The 22045-nt window shown below is 38.3% G+C and overlaps 1 protein-coding gene and 2 pseudogenes across 1 annotated transcript; 1 reads left to right on the top strand and 2 right to left on the bottom strand.

The window, feature by feature from the left end:
* Positions 1–3057: 3057 nt before the first annotated feature.
* Positions 3058–3978, top strand: LOC122683292 (annotated as a pseudogene).
* A 3431-nt stretch (positions 3979–7409) lies between these two features.
* LOC122683210 (protein CDV3 homolog) lies at positions 7410–8496 on the bottom strand. The gene is made up of 2 exons (XM_043886822.1): positions 8493–8496; positions 7410–8052 (listed from the first exon to the last, which is right to left on the bottom strand). Exons 1-2 carry the CDS (start codon positions 8494–8496, stop codon positions 7661–7663), a joined length of 396 nt encoding a protein of 131 aa, XP_043742757.1. The 3' UTR covers positions 7410–7660.
* Positions 8497–9106: 610 nt separating this feature from the next.
* On the bottom strand, positions 9107–10055 carry LOC122682590 (annotated as a pseudogene).
* Between the last annotated feature and the right edge of the window lie 11990 nt (positions 10056–22045).

Genomic DNA, 22045 nt, shown 5'->3' with positions numbered 1-22045 from the left:
TCTGTTTTATTCTGTATATCTATACCCAGTATGATTTCTGAGTATGGGTAAATAATGATCACCTATATATCTAGTCTCAGACCCAATGAAAGAAAAAAGCAGATCAAAGCTATATTTAAATTATTTCCATTAGACCCACCGGCAAGTATGTACCTTGGGTGTTTTTCCATCATTTAAGGTTAGTGTTAGCTCAGAGTCAGGATCTAATAAACCATAGAAGAGCTGGTTACTTACCTTTGTCCAGGGTAGGATTATTCTCATAGTGGTTTCTGGCCGTCCACAAGAAAGCCTGGAGGAACATGTATAGAGCATACGTTGGCTAAGTTTCAAGTTCCTTTATCAAAGGTCCCATGCTTCCCCGTAAGTCTAAGGTTTCAGTGGCTGTAAACTAGCTTAGGTCAGAGAATTATATGAGATGGTATTTGCCTACTAGAATATTTTGTGCTGATTTTTATCCAAGTAAAAATGAAATATTACTGCAGTTGTTTTCTAGTCTACTTCATTCCATAAGAATCTCCTGACCCATGAGACACTGCCATGAGTGTATGAACAACAGAATACTTGGTTAAGATCTAGAGTTTATGATGTATTGGAAAACTGCATCCGTCTTGTCTCTGAGTTACACACTAAGATAGGCTTTCTGGCTCCTTGGTTTTTTGTTGTTGTTGTTGTTGAACAGTCCAGATTTAATTTTCAACAAAAGTCAACTCACCATGCTACAGTAATAATTTCTAACTGCATCCCAAGAAACGGTAACAACTTTAGAACTCATAGCTTCTGAGGGTGGTTATCTCTTCTATTCCTGAAGGTGCAAGACAGACAACAGCTTATGAGTTGAAGGGAGTTCTGGGAAATGGGTCACCTGGCAGGTCCCACGGTCCAGGTCCAGGGATGCAGCCAGCTGTGGCATCTTTGCAAGAAACAGGAAAGAGAAAACCACTCTGACCTCACTTCCTGTCCTGCTATTTACAGCCACTGGCTAAACCCATTAAGTAAACAGAGAGCAAAGGGACCCATGGATACAGTTGATGCAGCTGAGCATCCTGAGAAGAAGATGAGTTTAAAGTATAGAGAAAGGAATGGGAAGAACAAAGGAAAGGTATTCAACAGACAATAAAGATATCAGTATCATTGAACATATGTGTTTAATATCCAAATATACACATATGACTATATAGTATACTTAATAAATGTCACATATGTCTATTTTGGCTTCTACACAACTGGAGAGAATGAGAATGAAAATTCTGATTGATTATATTTCAGTTAAGAATTGTAGTTTTAAAAAAATCCTCATCATTGAATAATGCCCAATTTGTCAACACACAATTTTATTTAATTTTCTTGTTAGTCATTTCCCATGACCATGAAAACCTAAGGGATTGCAGAATCTATAATCCTGGGGATTCAGAAACTAATATAGAGGATTCTGAAACAGTTAGATTTGAACTCTCTTGAGGTGATGATGGGCTGAGAATTTTAGGTAAGTTATCTAACTGAGATATTAGAATTAGATGGAAAATTTTACTTGTTCCTCCAACCAATCCTAAGATTATTTACATCCTAAGGCATATATATGCTAGTAAGAGGGCCTCTTTTCAAATATCTCACCATCTTCCTATTGCAGTTTCTGAAACTGCTCAGAGTTCACAAGAAAAAGTAGCATTTTTCATTATTAGAGACAAAAAAGAGCAATCAATATTACCAAAAAATGACAAGAAATGGGGAAAAATGTAAAATAAACTAATGATATATGCTACAACATGGATAATAAAGGGGAACTATTTCAATAAGGCTTCTTTTTGTAGAATTCTTATGATACCAGATTCCTGTTTATAATAATAATCATAGGAATGTTTCTTTTTTGTCATGGTATTGGACTTCCCAGGTGGCATTATTGGTGAAGAATCTGCCTGCCAATGCAGGAGATGCAAGAGACATGAGTCTGATCACTGGGTCAGGAAGATCCTCTGGAGTAGGAAACGGCAACCTGCTCTAGTATTCTTGCCTGGAGAATCCCATAGACGGGGAGACTGGTGGGCTACAGTCCATGGGGTCGTAAAGAGTCAGACATGACTGAGCACACAACACAGGTATTGAGAATGCAGTTCTCACGTGAGCTTTATCTCCTGCTTTCAGTAAGAGAAGGGGCTATCAGAGTGTTCCTTAGGTTTCTGCTTTTTTTTTTTTTTAATGCTAATGAAATAATTCTTATGTCAAAGTGGAATATTTGGGGGTGGCAATACCTACCACACTTCATATTTCACTCCCTCCTAAACCATGGGGACTTTATCATGTCTCATGAGCTTTGAACAACTTGTTTATTTGTAGCTGGGAAATAGAATACAGATTTTTTTTCTTTCAGTGCAAAAACTAAATTAGCTCCTCTCCCAGTTCCTCTTAATCAAATCATTCAGTTTTTTCTTAATATCATCTATCATTAAATGAAAGTATTTCTTATTTGTTTACTTGTGTAGTGTGTACATGCTCAGTCACTAAGTTGTGTCTGACTCTTTGTGACCCCATGGACTGTAGTCTGCCAGGCCCTTCTGTCCATGTGATTTTCCAAGCAAGAATGCTGGAGTGGGTCACCATTTCCTCCTCCAGGGTATCTTCCTGACTCAGGATCAAATCTGCATCTCCGGCAGCTCCATCATTGGCAGGCAGATTCTTTATCCCTGCATTGCCTATGTATCTCTCCTTTCTAAATAAAGCCTCCACAGAATAAGGTCAGTGCTGTTAGCTTCACTACTGTATCCTAATGCCCAGACAGCCCCAGGGACTCAAGAAATATTTTGCTAATAAATGAGTAAGCCCCAAACAACATTAAGGCTTTCTATTATTAAAGTCGCTCTGTTGAAATAAATATGTTGAGGCTCAGAAAACTTGCCTCATCTTCCCAAATAAGTAAAGATTCCTATTCAGCTCTTCCTTACTTTAATAACGATAGTCTTGACCATATTTCACAGGTTTCTATAAGAGAATGCCCTCCTTTGGTGTGGGTTGAGGTAATTGAACACTTGATTTCCTCATTTGTAGGTGAGGTCTCTTTAAACCATGGAGAGGAATAATCATACTATGCCTGAGTTCATCTTTGTGGGATTCACAACAGACCCCAAGATGCAGCTGGTCCTGTTTTTGGTGTTCCTTGGTGTCTACTCCGTGACCCTGGTAGGAAATACCACTCTCATGGTGTTGACCGGTAATGACTCCTGCTTGCACACACTCATGTATTTTTTTCACTGGGAATCTGTCTTTTCTGGATCTCTGGTACTCCTCTGTGTATACCCCGAAGATTCTAGTGACCTGCATCTCTGAAGACAAAAGCATTTCTTTCACTGGCTGTGTGGTCCAGTTCTTCTTCTCTGCGTGGCTGGCCTCCGGTGAGTGCTACCTGCTGGCTGCCATGGCTTATGATCTCTACTCAGCCATTTCCAGTGCCCTGCTCTATGCTCAGGTCATGTCCAGGAGACTCTGTATCTGTTTGGTTATATATTCCCATGCTGGGGGTTTTGTCAATGCAATAATACCAGCAACACTTTCACTTTGAATTTTTGTGGTGGTAATGTTATTGATGACTTTTTCTGTGATGTTCCACCTCTCATGAAATTGGCTTGTGATGTGCAAGAGATGTACCGGGACGTGTTGTACTTCCTCCTGGCCTCCAGCGTCATCACCCCGACTGTGCTCATCCTAGCTTCCTATGCCTTCATCATTGCGGCCATCTTGCGAGTTCACTCCACCCAGGGCCGCCTCAAAGCCTTCTCCACCTGCTCCTCCCACATGATCTCTGTCACCTTGTACTATGGCTCCATTCTCTACATCTACTCCCATCCAAGTTCCAGCTATTCCCTTGAGAGGGACAAGATGGTGTCTACATTTTACATCGTGGTGTTCCCCATGTTGAACCTCATGACCTACAGTCTGAGGAATAAAGATGTCAAAGATGCTCTGAAAAAACTCATCAGGTTCACATAATCTGAAGTCTAAACTGACATAAAATTTTTGAAACATTGCTCAGTGAAAACAGACTGCTTCAGGGGAAGTTTGGGGAGAAATATTAAAAACAAACAAAAAAAAAACCCACTTGTTTCTCTACTCAAATTCAATAAAAAAGTATTTTTCCTTGCATTCATTTGTTTTGTTTAATAGTTCTGCTATAATCTCTTCTACAACTTAATAAATTCAACTTAATATAACTTTTAAAAAATGATATCAAAATTTAATGCAATACAAGAGTATATATCACTTCTGGAATTCCAAATGATTAAATTTTACTATCTCCTTGGGATAGACCCATTTTCCACCTACTTGATGAGCATTGAGGGATTGTGAAAAAAACATTAAATGGATTCTTGACATTTGTGGAATATATCCCAAATTATTCTTGTCTGATACAATGCTTCTGTGGTAATGAAAGAGTAAGGACAGTGAAGAATTTTGTGATGGAAAGAGAAGGCAATGAGGTATTAGGCAATAAACACAGATGAAAAGAAAAATCAGAAATATCAGAGCTAGTACAAATAATGAATTGGCCTCAACTATTGGTTCTGAAACTTTTATTTAACTGTAATTTATAAATATGCCCATTATGACAATAGCTATACTCTTTCAACAGAAAATTGTAACTTCTGAGGTGCAAACTACTCATTTGTCAAATGTAACCAATATTTTGTAATTTGCAGTGTTGTTGTAAAGATTATGTTTTTAATTAGTCATTTCAGGTGGTCAAAAGGTTTAAAGAAAATAATTACTAAAATTATTAAAAATTAAGTAAAGTTGACCTGAAATTTTCAAATGCTGTTCAATGTTTGTCAATGAATGGTTTTAACTTTTTTTCATAAGAAATGCATTCCTCTGCTTTCTTCTGGTTTTCTTCCTTCTTTCTCCATCTAATCTCTAGATGATGCAGAAATTTCCCACTAAGCAATGATCTCATATATAGTCCATAAATATAGAATCTATACATACAATGTTCAGAGTATTTCAAAAGCTCCTTGCTGAATAGACTTGACAGGAGGTAGACAAGTCAAACAGAGACAGAACCAACACCAGGATGTGCTCACTTTTAGGGTAATAACCAGAGGTAGATACTACCAAGCACTTAGCTTTCCCTTGCCATGCAAATTCACATTTGTGGATGGTAGCCTGATTTGAATTTACCCTCTTTTTAAAGGTAAAATGTAAACTGCTTAATACAAATTACAAAAATTTTTGGGTGGCATAATTTAATCACCTGTGTCAGAAGCTTATAATTCCAGATTAGAATCATGGATTCATTGTTTTGCACTTGCCTAGCTATCATTTATGCATATATGTGGAAATTAAAACATATCTTGAAGGATCATCTACAACAAATGAATTCATATGTTTTCAAACATTATCTTTAGCTTTATAGTTTACAGTTTCTATAAACTGTTTTTATAGGCATGAAAGTATTTTTTTTTCCATATATTTACTTTTATTGAATTTGTTAATGACACATAGTTTTTGCACTGCCAAACCATGCCTGAGAATTCAAAGAAAGAAATGGTACAATGGACAGCCTCATCCACCCATCATACAGCATATTAAAACTTGATTCATGTGCACTTTGATAATTCCACAATCTTTTAAAAAGTTGTAACAAGGGTTGGGATTTTTAAGTCTCCTTGCAGGTCTTTAGATTTCTATGCCGTTAAATAACTTTTCCATATATTCATCTCTGTTCCTCAATAACATAACCCCCAACAAAATTTTGCTGGAAAAAATGCACTTTTCAGGGGAAATATGTGGCTCAAGGTTCAAGAGATTATTTGTTAAAAGATTTTTGGTTCCCAAATGAAGTCTTCAGATTAACTAAGAATCCTTTGTTTCTCAATCATCCAACCTCTCCTTGGCTGGCTCAGCTACTCACCCAAGCACATCAGAACATAGGCATCCTGCCTGCCACCTCAAGTAACTCCAACATTATTGCCCAGATACAGTTTGCAGGTCCCATCAGGTGATTCTGTTAGCTTCCCAGGAGTGGGATTCCTGCATTGACACTTTTATCAAGACTCAACTCCTAGAGGAAAATGCTCCCACAACAGGATAGTTTTACTCACCCATTTGCTTCGCTCTTGGCAATAGCAAGTCTGCAACTCCTACATTTGGCAAAGGGATTTTATTATAGAGAAACCCAGACTCTGCATCAAGTGGTCACATGCCACTTTGAAATATTTCTACTGAAGATACAAAACTAGGAAATAACGAGACTATCTCATTAGATGGAAAGACTTCTCAGTAATCCTGGGTAGCGTCCTGGTGTCCGTTTTCCTAAAAATTACTGGATAGTTTAAGCTGTAATTATTAAAACAGAAGTGCTACATCACCTGTCTTTCGCCCCTGACGCTCCAAATGATCAACTTAAAGACACACCAGAAGGTTGATACCAAAGCTAGGCTGGGACATCACTGCATCTACAGAATACCTAACACCTTAAATATTTGGGCACAAGTGCATCTGGAATTCTTGTCAAAGATCATGCAAGATCTGTGAAACTTAAGTGGGTTTCAGGTTGAGGTTCTGCTCTTACTGCTTTAAATTTGTAAGGACAGGACAGTGATTCCCTTGGCCTGAGCAGAAACTAAACAAAGTCTTTCCACCAGTTTACTATACAATTTAGACCTGATTAGAGGAGGCTTTAGCAGCACCTGAAGTAGAGCCCCCTGCATTTACTGCCCTTTACATTAAAGGCCATTTGGTTCCACTCTAGGGATTGGCAAATTCATGAGACATTTCACAATTCCAATGTATACTTCAGGTTACTGAGCTAAGCAATATGCTCTGTCAAAGAACTATTCCAAGTGATAGCAAAAAAAAAAAAAAAAAAGCCTTAATATGGAACACAGAAAAAGCATTACCCAAATAAAAAATTACTAAAAGAAATAAGATTCTTCCCTCCTACCCCTTTCCCCACTTTGTGACCCAAGTTTGGTTGAATTTAATTTGTGGTTACCTCAGAATACAACTCAAAGTTTTAAATTATAAGTCAGAGCCCTACAGATTATCCAAGCACATCAGTTCTTTTGAGAGCGGCATGTTCCAGGAAGTCTAATCCAGCCACAGTCCACCTCAGAGTATTCCTTATAGATGGGGCACAGGACAGGTTAATTAAGGTCACTTAAATCTTCATCTTTTACAGCAGATCAGAACCCAGGTGGCTGACTTTCTGCAGGATTTCTGATAGGAATCCAGTAGAGCTGGTTTCAAGTTTCACATCAACACTTAATAGCTGTAACCTTCTTATCCAGAAGTTGTGATCCACATGAAGTCCACAATGAGTGCAGCAAATCTGAGGTAGTCAACCCTTACGAAGGCTCAGTATCTGAACATAAAAAGATTTTGATACGACCACTGGCTGCAGTTTTTGATTTTTTTTTTTTTTCGTACTCGCAGAGTAATTATGAAAGAACACTGCTGAATCTAGTTTGAACATTAATATAACTATGAAAACCCCCCTAAAGCCAATACACATAAGGAGCAGTTGTAACACTTAAACTTCCATAGTGCAACATGGTCAGTCACGTATACCAAGTGGTCTGCATCGGCTGTAGATCCAGCAGAGATCAGATGGATGGCTGTCCGTGGTGGTTAGCTGTGGTTTAGTTACCTTAGAAGGGTTAGCAAACACCATTCCTTAATTGTACTGTGTGTGGCTGCTTTTCTGATTCTCAAGCACAGCATACTGGTTGTCTAGCTGAAGTTTAAGGGCCTGGTTTTTTGAAAACTCATCCCTACCTCTAGTTTTGTGTCTTACTACTTCAAAGCTCTTCTCCATTTCTTTATCCTTCCGGCTGTCTACATGCTTGGCAGTGGACTGCAGGGATGGGAACTGCGTGTCACTATAGATTTCTGGTGGTCCTTGTGGTGCTTTCCTTGTTGTGGTCAACCTGGCTCCAGGAGGCCTGTACACGCCACTAGTCATTGTCGGTTCTGGGGTTTCTGTAACAACTACTGGAGCAGGAGGTGCTTGTACCGGAGCAGTTTTATTCCAAGGGCCTGAAGATTTTTCTACACCACCACCACCACCTCCAGATTATGAACAACAAGAGCATCTGGAGAGTTATTGTTCATTACCTTTGTTATGAATGTTGATAACAGCAAAAGGATCAGTACTCTTCCAAAAGCAATGGAGGTTATTATTGCTCACAGTGAACTTTTTAAAATATTAAGTAAAAAATGCAAAATCAGTTTTCTATATTACAAGCAAATCACGGGAAAGAAATAACTAAACCTGCCTTGTACTAAATATTGACCTGTAAAGTTCTAGGTAATTAAAAAATTCCATCAGTATCTGTGAGGGTTGGGACAGACACTGAATCTAGAATACAGCAGAGCTTTAATTTGTTGGGTCTTTGTTTTTTTGTTTTGTTTTTGTCTTTTTGTTTCTATTTGTTCCATTTGATGTTGTTATTTTCCTTCATGGGGAATATGCAGTTCATGATCTAATGGATGACATGGTAGACTACTCATTCTATCTGGAAGAGATCACATTTAAGGTGTTATGTAATCCTAATAATATACATTTCTCTATATTTAGAAAAGTGTTTTCTTCATAGTATAAACAATTCAAACACTTTGCTTAATATTTCATTGAAGTTGGAGGCACAAGGATGACAAAGAAGTAATCAATATACTCAGAGTTTGATGAGGGAGTTTGGAAGAATGTCTTAATAAAAACAAATATTTGTCAAACTTTGTTTCCAGCTTTTTCACAATTTTAAATCTACTTCTCAATCAATAGTTTGCTCACCAAGATTCAAACTATGTATTTGAAAAGCATCCAAATTTACTTTCTTTTTCAAAGAGCTCCCCCCAAATTAAAAGAGGATGAGTTTTATGAAAATCGAGTATTGCAAAGTAGCAGGATGCAATATTGTAGAGCATCAAACAACTCAATATTAGTTTTAAAAGTCTAATCACAACAAAGGAATAATCAACAGAAAATGGTTCAATCAATGATTCATCTTTTAAGCAAAATGTATTGTATTTACTTGAATGTGGCAATGTGCACAAGCATGTTTATAAGGCAATAATTTGGAAAATGCAATGAAAGCATCCTGCAAAAAGATCACCTTCATCTCTAAGGTCTTATAGTCTGTATTGCTTTCCAGAAGGCCACTTTAACATCTTTGTTTCTCAAGCTATAGATAAGAGTATTGAGCAATGGACTGACCACAGTATAAAACAGAGATGTCACTTTGTCCTTCCCCAGGGAGTAGGTGGAACTTGGCCTTGAATATGTGAACAGCAAGGATCTGTAAAAGAGCATGACCAAGACCAGGTGTGAAGCACAGGTGGAGAAGGCTTTGTGTTTTCCTGAAGCTGTGCAGATCCTCAGAATAGCTAGAAGGATGTTGAAATAGGAAATCAGCATGGCAAGAGAGTTGGAGAGAACTGTGAAACCCACAAGACCCAGGAGGACCTGTTCATAGACCTTGGTGTCTGTACAAGACATTTTCACCAATGGTGGTACATCACAGAAATAGTGGTCAATACTATTTTTGCCACAGAAGCTCAGGTGAAAAGTGTTGGCAGAATGTGCTATAGCATTCAAGAACCCTCCTATGTAGGAGCCAGCAAACAAGTCCAGTACAGAGAGAAGGGGACATAGTACTTGAATAGAGTAGCAGGTTACAGATTGCCATGTGGTGGTCATAGGCCATGATTGCTAGGAGATAGCACTCAGTGTAGGCTACAGTACAGGAAAAGAAAAACTGGGCTCCACATCCAGCCAGTGACATGTGCTTATCTTCTGAGACACAAGTTGCCAGGATTTGGGGGATGTACACAGAGGTGTACCAGAAATCCAAGAAAGAGTGAGTGACAATGAAAAAATACATAGGTGTGCACAGGCAATAGTCAATATGGATTAAGACAACTAAGGACATGTTACCTGACAAGGTGATCAAATAAAGCATCAGAAATATTCCATATAGGGTCAGTTTCCACTGGGGGTCTGTTGAGAGGCCCAGTAAGATGAATTCATTCAGGAGAGTGCAATTTCCAACTTCCATGTCCGAAGAGGAGATAGCCTGGTAAGATAAGAAAAAGTTGCTAAATGACTTAATGATTTCCTATTGAAAGAAATAAACTGTATATTAAACCAGCAATTCCTAAGAAGCTTATAGACTTTTATCCCTTATTGCTCAGAATGATAGAACATCAATCTGTGACTTAGGGGCCACTGGAATTCAAGGTAGAATCTCATTTTGAAATTAGGTCTTTCACTTCCTAATTGTTTTTTTTTTTTTCATTTATTTTTATTAGTTGGAGGCTAATTACTTTACAATATTGTAGTGGTTTTTGTCATGCATTGACATGAATCAGCCTAATTGTTTAATGTAGAATACCTCCTCCCATAGTTATCCCCAAATTACAACTGTTTACAGAGCAACTATCAATGAGAACAACCTGATTCCAATAGACCATATGTGGGGCCATACAAACACTCAATAATTTTAAAATAATTCAAGCTATGGGAAGTATATTTGCTGACCTACAAGTGTTGATAATTACAATAGAAACCAGTAGTAGAAAATAGATCTATGAAAAATTCCCAAATATTTGAAACACTATTTAAAACACTTCTAAATACCTTATAAGCAAAATTAAAAAGTACATATAGAAATTATTTTTAAGAAAGTGAAAATAAAACACAACATATTAATTAGTGGGAAATAGTGAAGCAGCACTTACAGGGAAATTTCCAGCACTGAACATCAACAACAACAAAAATAAATAAAAGCTCTTTAACCAACGATATTTGCTTCTAAGTGTGGGCAGGAAGTGGCCAAGATGACAGAGTAGAACACTGAGCTCACCTCCTCCCTTGGGCACACCTAGCACACCTAAATTATAGCTATTGACAGAGCAACTATTGATTAGCATCATCTGAAGATTTTCCACAACTGAAGAAACTGAATATATAAAGAAGAAACCATAAGATAAATAGGAGGTATGAAGATATAGATAATTGATAAGTTGATACCTTGCATACATAGAGAGTTAGTTATATTTAAATGTCATGGTAGTCACAAACCAAAATGATAAATGCAACAGAAAAGGAGACAAGAGAAGGATCCAAACATGATTCTAGACAGTCAACAAATCACAAGAGAAGACAAAAACAAAAAAAGGAATTTTTAAAAGAAATTAAAAAAAAAACACAGTAATGAATGAACAAAATGGCATTAAGAACATACATATGAATAATGATTTTAAATATAAATGGAATATATTAGCAAATCAAAAATATAGAGTGACTAAATGAATAAGAAAATAAGGCCTATATATGTACTCATTGGGCTTCCCAGTGGCCCTAGTGGTTAAGAATCCTGCCAATGCAGAAGACATAAGAGAGGCGGGTTCAATCCTTGGGTCAGCAAGATCCCCTATAGGAGGGCATGGCAATTCACTCCAGTATTCTTGCCTGGAAAATCCCATGGACAGAGGAGCCTGGAGGGCTACACTTGAGAGTTGCAAAGGGTCAGATGCAACTGAAGTGACTTAGTGCATACACACACTTGTACTGCCTAGAAGATATTCCAGATCTAAAGACACACACATACTGAAAATGAAGGGATGGGATAAAGGTATTAAATGTAAATGGAAAGAAAGTGGGGTAACAATACTTTTATGAGACAAAATCATCTTTAAAACAAAGACAGTGATAAGAGACAAGGACATTACAAAATAATAAAGGCATCAATCTAAAAGAGTATATATATATATATGTATATATATATATATATACACACACACAGATATATAATCTGTGCATACTCAGTCCTGTCCAATTCTTCACAACCCCATGTACTGTAGCCCTCAAGATGCTCCTCTGTCCATGAGATTATCCCAGCAAGAATACTGGAGTGGGTTGCCATTTCCTCCTCTGAAGGATCTTCCCAACCCAGGGATCTAACCTGTGTCTCCTGAGGCTTTTGCATTGGCAGGCAGATTCTTTACTGCTGAGCCACCTGAGAAGCTCTAGATTCACAGTTGGAATCAAGATTGCAGAGAGAAATATCAACAACTTCAAATATACAGATGATACCACTTTAATGGCAGAAATGAAGATTAACTAAAAAGCTCCTGATGAGGGTGAAAGAGGAGAGTGAAAAAGCTGGCTTAAAACTCAACATTCAAAAAATGAAGTTCATGTCATCTGGTTCCACCACTTCACGGCAAATAGAAGGGTAAAAAATGGAAACAGTGACAGATTTTTTTTCCCTTGGGCTCCAGAATCACTGTGGATGGTGACTGTAGCCATGAAATTAAAAGACACTCACTCCTCCAAAGAAAAGCTATGACAAAACTAGACAGTGTATTAAAGAGCAGAGACATCACTTTGAAGGTAGAGTCAAAGCTATGATTTTTCCAGTAATCATGTAGGGATGTGAGGAGTTGGACCATAAAGAAGGCTGAGTGCCAAATAATTGATGCCTTTGAATTCTAGTACTGAAGACTCTTGAGAGACCCTCGGAGAGCAAGGTCATCAAACCAGTCAATCCTAAAGGAAATCAACCCTAATCATTCATTGGAAGGACAGATGCTGAAGCTCCAATACCTTGGCCACTTGATGCAAATAGCTGACACCCTGTAAAAGACTCTGATCCTGGGAAAGATTGTGGGCAAGAGGAGAAGGGTGTGACAAAGGATATGATGGTTGGATGGCATCATTGACTCAGTGGACATGAGTTTAAGAAAACCATAGGTTATAGTGATGGACAATGAAGCCTGGTGTAGCATACTCACAAAGAGTAGGACATGACTTAGCAACTGAACAAGAGCCAACCCATGGTTACTAAAAACTTCAAAGAGAAAAGTTTAAAAATTGGAACAATAATTCAAAAAGAAACAAAACTCTAAATTCTATGGAACATTGCAAAAGCAGACATTTGTAAGAGTTAAGTCTATAATGTTAAACTCAAGAAACAAGAAAAATCTCAAATAAACAACTTCCCAATACACTTAAAGAAACCAGAAAAAGAAGAATGAATCAAAGTTAGTAGAAGGAAAGAAATAATAAATATCAGAGTAGAAATAAGTGATAGAGATGTTACAAAAACAATAGACAATGTCAGTGTAACTAGGAGTTAGCTCTTTAAAAAGTAAAAATAAATAAATAATTAATTAAATAAATAAATCTTCATCCATATTCATTAAGAAACAAAGGAAAGAACAGTCAAATAAATAAAATTAGAAATAAAGAGAAGTTATAATTTCTATAACAGAAATACAGGCAATCATAAAAGAATACTATAAACAGATATGTGCCAACAAATTAGAAAACCTGTAGGAAATGGACAAATTCTTAGAAACATGCAATCTTTAAAGACCAAATAAGGAAGAAATAGAAAGTATGGACAGGCCCCATTATTGTTAATGAGACTGAATCAGACTCCAAACAAAAATCTTCCAATAAACAAGTCTGGGATCAGATGAAATTGTATGATTTGCAACCACATGGAAGGAGCTAGAGGGTATTATACTAAGGGAGTAGATCAGCTGGTGCTGCTTAGTTGCTTCAGTCGTTTCTGACTCTGTGTGACCCTATGGACTGCAGTCTGCCAGGCTTCTCTGTCCATGGATTTCTCCAAGCAAGAGTACTGAAGTGGGTTGCCATGCCCCCTCCAGGAGATCTTCCCAACCCAGTGGTCAAACCTGGGTCTCCTGCATTTCAGGCAGATTCCTTACCACTGAACCACCAGGGAAAGACAGATACTGTATGATCTCATTTATATGTGGAGTCTAATAACCAAACCAAGTGGAAAAACATAACAAAACAGAATCAGGCTCATGGATATGAAGAACAAAAAGGTGGTTGCCAAAGGAAAGGACGATGGCAGGGGCGGGGGGGGGGTGATTAATAAAATAGGTGAGGAACAAACTTCTGGTTTCCAAATAAATAAGTCATGGGAATGAAATGTACAACATGGTAAATACAGTCAACAATATTGTCAAGAAGTAGAGGTATGACAATAGTTTGGAAGAAAAGCTATGGCCAACCTAGACAGCATATAGTAAAGCAGAGACTACTTTGCCAACAAATGTCTGTCTAGTCAAAGCTATAGTTTTTTCAAGTAGTCATGTATAGATGTGAGAGTTGGAACATGAAGAAAGCTGAGTGCTGAAGAACTGATGCTTTTGAACTGTGGTGTTGAAGACTCTTGAGAGTCCCTTGGACTGCAACGAGATCCAACCAGTCAATCCTAAAGGAAATCAATTCTGAATATACATTGGAAGGACTGATGCTGAATCTGAAGCTCCAATATTTTGGCCACTTGATGTGAAGAACTGACTCATTGGGAAAGATCCTGATGCTGGGAAAGATTGAGGGCAGGAAGAGAAGGGGACAACAGAGGATTAGATGGTTGGATGGCATCACCAAATTGATGGACATGTATTTGAGCTAGCTCCAGGAGTTGGTGATGGAATGGGAGGACTGTCATGCTGCAGTCCATTGGGTTGCAAAGAGTCAGACACAACTGAGTGACAACTGAACATTGTCAAAATATAATAAGTTTGTATGGTGGAAAATGATACCTAGACTCATCATGGTGATCATTTTGTAATGTATAGAAATATTGATTGGCTATGTTGGAAATAAGTGTTGTTGGTAATTATACTTCAGTTAAAAGCTCTGACATTTAAAAGAGAAAAAAGGTAAAAATAAATCACAAACAAATGATCTATGTTATATATTGCAAAAGAAATAGAGTTCTTTACTGATTTTCTGATTTCAAGAATAGATTCTCTCGGTGTCAAGATTCTATCCTTGGTGTCTGGGAAGCCCTTGTCATTTGTTTAGGTCAATGATTTATAGCATATGCCATATGTCAGGCCTGGGTCTCAAGAGGCTTTGCATGTCTCTTTTCTTACTTTTGAAATGCTACTACCACATAAATAAACCTGGGTTAGCTTGCTGGATAATGAGACATCTGACTGTATTCTCTTTGTGACTCTAGCTGATAGCAAGCTGGACCCCAGACATGTGAATGGGTCCCTTTTTCCTCATCTAGCTCTCACTGAGTTAGCAGCTGAGCTCAGGCATATCAGCAAGCATAGCTCAGAGAAGACAGGGCTGATATAGGCAGCCTTGCATAACCACCTAGTTGAACTGTCACCTGAGTTCAAATCCTGATTTCATCCCTTGATAGCTCTGCAATCTTGGGAAAGAACTTAATAGCCAACATCCCACAACTCTATACCTTTTAAAAGGTAAGAAAATGTCAGTGTTATAGATTAAATGAGTAGCCCAGGCTGTGGACAGAAATTAAACCTAGTAGATGCTATTTTTATTCTAAGAAAGAATAATAATATCTGACTTAAAAAACCTGAATGTAAGGAAAATTAAACAATTAAAGTTGTATTTTTTTTTTTAAGAAGACAGTAAGATTTAGACTGGTGATGTCATTCAGAACTTTTTTAAAATTTTGAATAAATATCTTTGTTACCTATTTGCGTGTAATTTGACAAAGGAGTATCACATTTAGAGTGGAAAGTTCACTGGCCTTGGATGAAGGAGTCCTGTGATAGGGACAGGGCTTGACACTCATCATTTGTGTGATTTTTTTTTAAAATTGAGATTTAATAGACATAATGACATAATGCCTGTGTAATTTTAAGTCACCTGTTCTCTCTGGAACACAAGTTTGCCACAAGAAAAAATGTGTTTGATCCTTTTCTAGCACCAACTTTCTGTGATTCCAGTTTTTAAAACCTCTTATAACCTCCATAAAATCTATCATAAATATAAGAACATATAACCTCACCTGCAACAATACAGTGTGCAGAACAGATTAACAACCTTTATGCTATGCATATATCTTTGTAGACAATAAGCATATCATCATATTGGCTGAAGTGAGAGATGAAATATATCCTTATTTTAACATGAAGACTTGCATCGTCATACTTGTTTCTATACTAATCAATCTTGTGAACTTGTGCACATTCCTTAATTTATCAAGAAAATAATTAATTGCTCTTAAATTTTTGGAAAGTGAGACAACTTTGAAAAACTAACAAAAGCAATGTATGTTCTCCCCAACCTCCAAAACTGCATGTATGTTTCAGTTCAGTTCAGTCACTCAGTCGTTTCTGACTCCTTGTGACCCCATGAACCGCAGCACGCCAGGACTTCCTGTCCATCACCAACACCCGGAGTCCACCCAAACCCATGTCCATCGAGTCAGTGATGCCATCCAACCATCTCATCCTCTGTCGTCCCATTCTCCTCCTGCCCTCAATCTTTCCCAGCATCAGGGTCTTTTCAAATGTGTCAGCGCTTCTTCTCAGGTGGCCAAAGTATTGGAATTTCAACTTCAACATCAGTCCTTCCAATGAACACCCAGGACTGATCTTCTTTAGGATGAACTGGTTGGATCTCCTTGAAGTCCAAGGGACTTGCAAGAGTCTTCTCCAACACCACAGTTCCAAAGCATCAATTCTTCGGCACTCAACTTTCTTTATAGTCCAACTATCACATCCATACATGACCACTGGAAATACCATAGCCTTGACTAGATGGACCTTTGTTGGAAAAGTGATGTCTCTGCTTTTTAATATGCTGTCTAGGTTGGTCATAACTTTCCTTCCAAGGAGTAAGCATCTTTTAATTTCATGGCTGCAATCACCGTCTGTAGTGATTTTGGAGCCCAGAAAAATAAAGTCAGCCACTGTTTCCACTGTTTCCTCATCTATTTGCCATGAAGTGATGGGACCAGATGCCATGATCTTAGTTTTCTGAATGTTGAGCTTTAAGCCAACTTTTTCACTCTCCTCTTTCACTTTCATCAAGAGGCTCTTTAGTTCTTCTTCACTTTCTGCCATAAGGGTGGTGTCATTTGCATATCTGAGGTTATTGATATTTCTCCCAGCAATCTTCATTCCAGCTTGTGCTTTCTCCAGCCCAGCATTTTTCATGATGTACTCTGCATATAAGTTAAATAAGCAGGGCGACAATATATAGCCTTGACATACTCCTTTTCCTATTTGAAACCAGTCTGTTGTTCCATGTCCAGTTCTAACTGTTTCTTCCTGACCCGCATACAGGTTTCTCAAGAGGCAGGTCAGGTGGTCTGGTATTCCCATTTCTTTCATAATATTCCACAGTTTATTGTGATCCACACTGTCAAAGTCTTTGGCATAGTCAATAAAGCAGAAATAGATGTTTTTCTGGAACTCTTTTGCTTTTTTGATGATCCAGCAAATGTTGGCAATTTAATCTCTGGATCCTGTGCCTTTTCTAAAACCAGCTGGAACATCTAGAAGTTCACGGTTCATGTATTGCTGAAGCCTGGCTTGGAGAATTTTGAGCCTTACTTTACTAGCATGCGAGATGTGTGCAACTGTGCGGTAGTTTGAGCATTCTTTGGGATTGGAATGAAAACTGAGCTTTTCCAGTCCTGTGACCACTGCTGAGTTTTCCAAATTTGCTGGCATATTGAGTGCAGCACTTTCACAGGATCATCTTTGAGGATTTGAAATAACTCAACTGGAATTCCATCGCCTCTATTAGCTTTTTCTGTAGTGATGTTTCCTAAGGCCCGCTTGACTTCACATTCCAGGATGCCTGGCTCTAGGTGAGCGATCACACCATCGTGATTATCTGGGTCATGAAGATCTTTTTTTTACAGTTCTTCTGTGTATTCTTGCCACCTCTTCTTAATATATTCTGCTTCTGTTAGGTCCCTACCATTTCTATCCTTTATTGAGCCCATCTTTGCATGAAATGTTCCCTTTGTATCTCTAATTATCTTGAAAAAAATCTCTAGTCTTTCCCATTCTATTGTTTTCCTCCATTCCTTTGCACTGGTTGCTGAGGAATGCTTTATCTCTTCTTGCTAGTCTTTGGAACTCTGCATTCAAATGGGTATAGCTTTCCTTTTCTCCTTTGGCTTTTGCTTCCCTTTTTCCTAGCTGTTTGTAAGGCCTCCTCAAACAGCCATTTTGCTTTTCTGCGTTTCTTTTTCTTGGGGTTGGTCTTGATTGCTGTCTCCTGTACAATGTCATTAACCTCCACCCATAGTTCCTCAGGCACTCTGTCTGTCAGATCTAGTCCCTTAAATGTATTTCTCAGTTCAACTGTATAGTCATAAGGGATTTGATTTAGGTCATACCTGAATGATGTAGTGGTTTTCTCCACTTTCTTCAATTTCAGTCGGAATTTGGCAATAAGGAGTTCATGATCTGAGCCACAGTCAGCTCCTGGTCTTGTTTTTACTAGCTGTATAGAGCATCTCCCTCTTTGGCTGCAAAGAACATAATCAATCTGATTTAGGTGTTGACCATCTGGTCATGTCCATGTGTAGAGTCTACTCTTGTGTTGTTGGAAGAGAGTGTTTGCTATGACCAGCGAATTCTCTTGACTGAACTCTATTAGCCTTTGCCCTGCTTCAGTCTGTACTCCAAGGCCAAATTTGCCTGTTACTCCAGGTGTTTCTTGACTTTCTACTTTTGCATTCCAGTCGCCTATAATGAAAATGACATATTTTTTGGGTGTTAGTTCTAGAAGGTCTTGTAAGTCTTCATAGAACTGTTCAAATTCAGCTTCTTCAGCGTTACTGATTGGGACATAGACTTGGGTTACCGTGATATTGAATGGTTTGCCTAGGAAACGAAGAGAGATCATTCTGTTGTTTTTGAGATTGCATCCAAATACTGCATTTTGGACTCTTTTGTTGACCATGATGGCTACTCCATTTCTTCTAAGGGATTCCTGCCCACAGTAGCAGATATATGGTCATCTGAGTTAAAGTCACTCATTCCAGTCCATCTTAGTTCACTGATTCCTAGAATGTTGAGGTTCACTCTTGCCATCTCCTGTTTGACCACTGCCAATTTGCCTTGATTCATGGACTTAACATTTCAGGTTTCTATGCAATATTGCTCTTTAAAGCCTCGAACCTTGCTTCTATCACCCATCCCATCCACAACTGGTTGTTGTTTTTGCTTTGGCTGCATCCTTTCATTCTTTCTCCAGTGATCACCAATAGCATATTGGGCACTTACCAACCTGGGGAGTTCATCTTTCAGTGTCCTATCTTTTTGCCTTTTCATGCTGTTCATGGGGTTCTCAAGGCAGGAATACTGAAGACAAATGTGGATAAACCATAAAATAACATCAACAGATCCCTATCATCAGTACAGTTAAGATGTAAGACCAGAAGAAGACAGCTAGCCAAAATCTTAAGAAAACATTGGCAAGAGGACTGTGAAGATATGTGAAATGATATATTGAGATTTTATTGCAGACATTGTGGGAAAAAAAAAGAGAAGTCCTAATTGAAGGGTTACTGTTTTTCATATGAAAGAATTTCAATTGAGGGACTGAATCATAATTATGAAAACAATCATCACTGGAACCAATCATTTGAAAAGCAATAATTTGTCCTTTCATTTTTTTTTTTAAGACACCTGCATTCTTTAAAATAAAGGAAGCTAGATAATCACCCCACCCATCAGCTCTTCTGAGAATACAGGAAACTACTGCTCACTCCACAGTTAAGGAAGGATCCCATGGCTAAATTTTGGTCAATTGAGTAAAAACAAAAGTAAGATGCACCAATTTTATTTCTGGCTATAAAACCCTATGCACAATCATCCATAGTCTATCTTTTAGTTCAGTTTAATTCACTTGAGTTCCTCAGTCATGTATGACTCTTTGCGACCCCATGCACTGCAATACACCATGTTTCCCTGTCCAACACCAACTCCCTGAGTTTACTCAAACTCATGTCCATTGAATCAGTGATGCCATCCAACCATCTCATCCTCTTTCGTCCACTTCTCCTCTTGCCTTCAATCTTTCCCAGCATCAGGGTCATTTGAAATGAGACAGACCTTCATAGCAGGTGGCCAAAGTATTGGAGTTTCAGTTTCAGTATCAGTCCTTCCAATGAATATTCAGGACTGATCTCCTTTACGATGGACTGGTTGGATGTCCTAGGTGTCCAAGGGACTCTCAGAGTCTTCTCTAACACCACAGTTTAAAAGCAGCACTTCTTCAGTACTCAGCTTTCTTTATAGCCCAACTCTCACATCCATACATGACTAGAGGAAAAATGATAACTTTGACTAGATGGACCTTTGTTGGCAACGTAATGTCTCTGCTTTTCAATATGTTGTCTAGGTTGGTCATAACTTTTTTTTTTTTTTTCCAACGAGCAAGTGTCTTTTAATTTCATGGCTGCAGTCATCATCTACAGTGATTTTGGAGCCCCCTGAAAATGAAGTCTCACTGTTTCCATTGTTTCCCCATCTATTTGCCATGAAGTGATGGGACCAGATGCCATGATCTTAGTTTTCTGAATGTTGAGATTTAGGCCAAAGTTTTCAGTCTCCTCTTTCACATTCTTCTTTTTTTTTTTTTTTAATGCAAATTTATTTATTTTAATTGGAGGCCAAATATTTTACAATATTGTAGTGGTTTTGCTATACATTCATCAAGAGGCTCTTTAGTTCTTCCCTTTCTGCCATAAGTGTGGTGTCATATGCATATCTGAGGTTACTGATAATTCTCCCAGCAATCTTCATTCCAGATTGTGTTTCATATGGTCCAGCGTTTCTCATGATGTACTCTGCAAATAAGTTAAATAAGCAGGGTGACAATATACAGCCTTGATGTACCCCTTTCCCCATGTGGAACCAGTCTGTTGTTTCATGTCCAGTTCTAACTGTTGCTTCTTGACCTGCATACAGATTTATCAGGAGGCAGGTCAGGTGATCTTGTATTCCCATCTTTTTAATAATATTCCATAGTTTGCTGTGATCCACACAGTTAAAGGCTTTGGCATAGTCAACAAGGCAGAAATAGATGTTTTTCTGGAACTCTCTTGTTTTTTCAATGATCCAGAAGATGTAGGCAATTTGATCTCTGGTTCCGCTGCCTTTTCTAAAACCAGCTTGAACTTGTGGAAGTTCGTGATTCACATACTATTGAAACCTGGCTTGGAGAATTTTGAGCATTACTTTGCTAGTGTGTGAGATGAGTGCAATTATGCAATACTTTGAGCATTCTTTGGGATTGCCTTTCTTTGGGATTGGAATGAAACTGACCTTTTCCAGTTCTGTGGCCACTGCTGAGTTTTCCAAATTTGCTGGCATATTGAGTGTAGCACTTTCACAGCATCATCTTCTAGTATTTGAAATAGCTCAACTGGAATTACATCATCTCCACTAACTTTCTTTGTAGTGATGTTTCCTAAGGCCCACTTGACTTCGCATTCCAGAATGTCTGGCTCTAGGTGAGTTATCACATCATCATGATTATCTGGGTCATGAAGACCTTTTTTTGAACAGTTCTTCTGTGTATTATTGCCACCTCTTCTTAATATCTTCTGCTCTTGTTAGGAATATTTCTGTCCTTTATTGAGCCCATCTTTTCATGAAATGTTCCCTCGGTATCTCTGATTTTCTTGAAGAGATCTTTAGTCTTTCCCATTCTGTTGTTTCCCTCTATTTCTTTGCACTGATCACTGAGAAAGGCTTTCTTATCTCTTCTTGCTATTCTTTGGAACTCTGCATTCAAATGGGATTATCTTTCCTTTTCTCCTTTGCCTTTTGCTTCCCTTCTTTCCAGAGATATTTTTATGGCCTCCTCTTACAACCATTTTGCCTTTTTGCATTTCTTTTTCTTTGGGATGGTCTTGATCCCTGACTCCTGTATAATGTCAAGAGCCTCTCTCCATAGTTCTTCAGGCACTCTGTCTATCAAATCTAATTCCTTGAGTCTATTTGTCACTTCCACTGTATAGTCATAAGGGATTTGATTTAGGTCATATATGAACAGTCTAGTGATTTCCCCTACTTTCCAAGGGCAAAGGTGAAGCCCCAGCAAGATGGTAGAAGGGGCAAAATTGTGTTTAGAATCAAACTCCATGCCTGCCAGAGATGCTCAATGGGCTCAAACATACCTTGTGTGCACCAGGACCCAGAGACTCCACAGATACTGGGACAGAACTGTGTTTGAGTGTCTCCTGTGGAGGTACAGGTCAGCAGTGGACTGCTGCAGGGG

Source organism: Cervus elaphus, chromosome 24, assembly GCF_910594005.1.
Source record: "Cervus elaphus chromosome 24, mCerEla1.1, whole genome shotgun sequence".
Lineage (NCBI taxonomy): Eukaryota > Metazoa > Chordata > Mammalia > Artiodactyla > Cervidae > Cervus > Cervus elaphus.
This window is presented reverse-complemented; position numbering and strand designations above follow the sequence as displayed.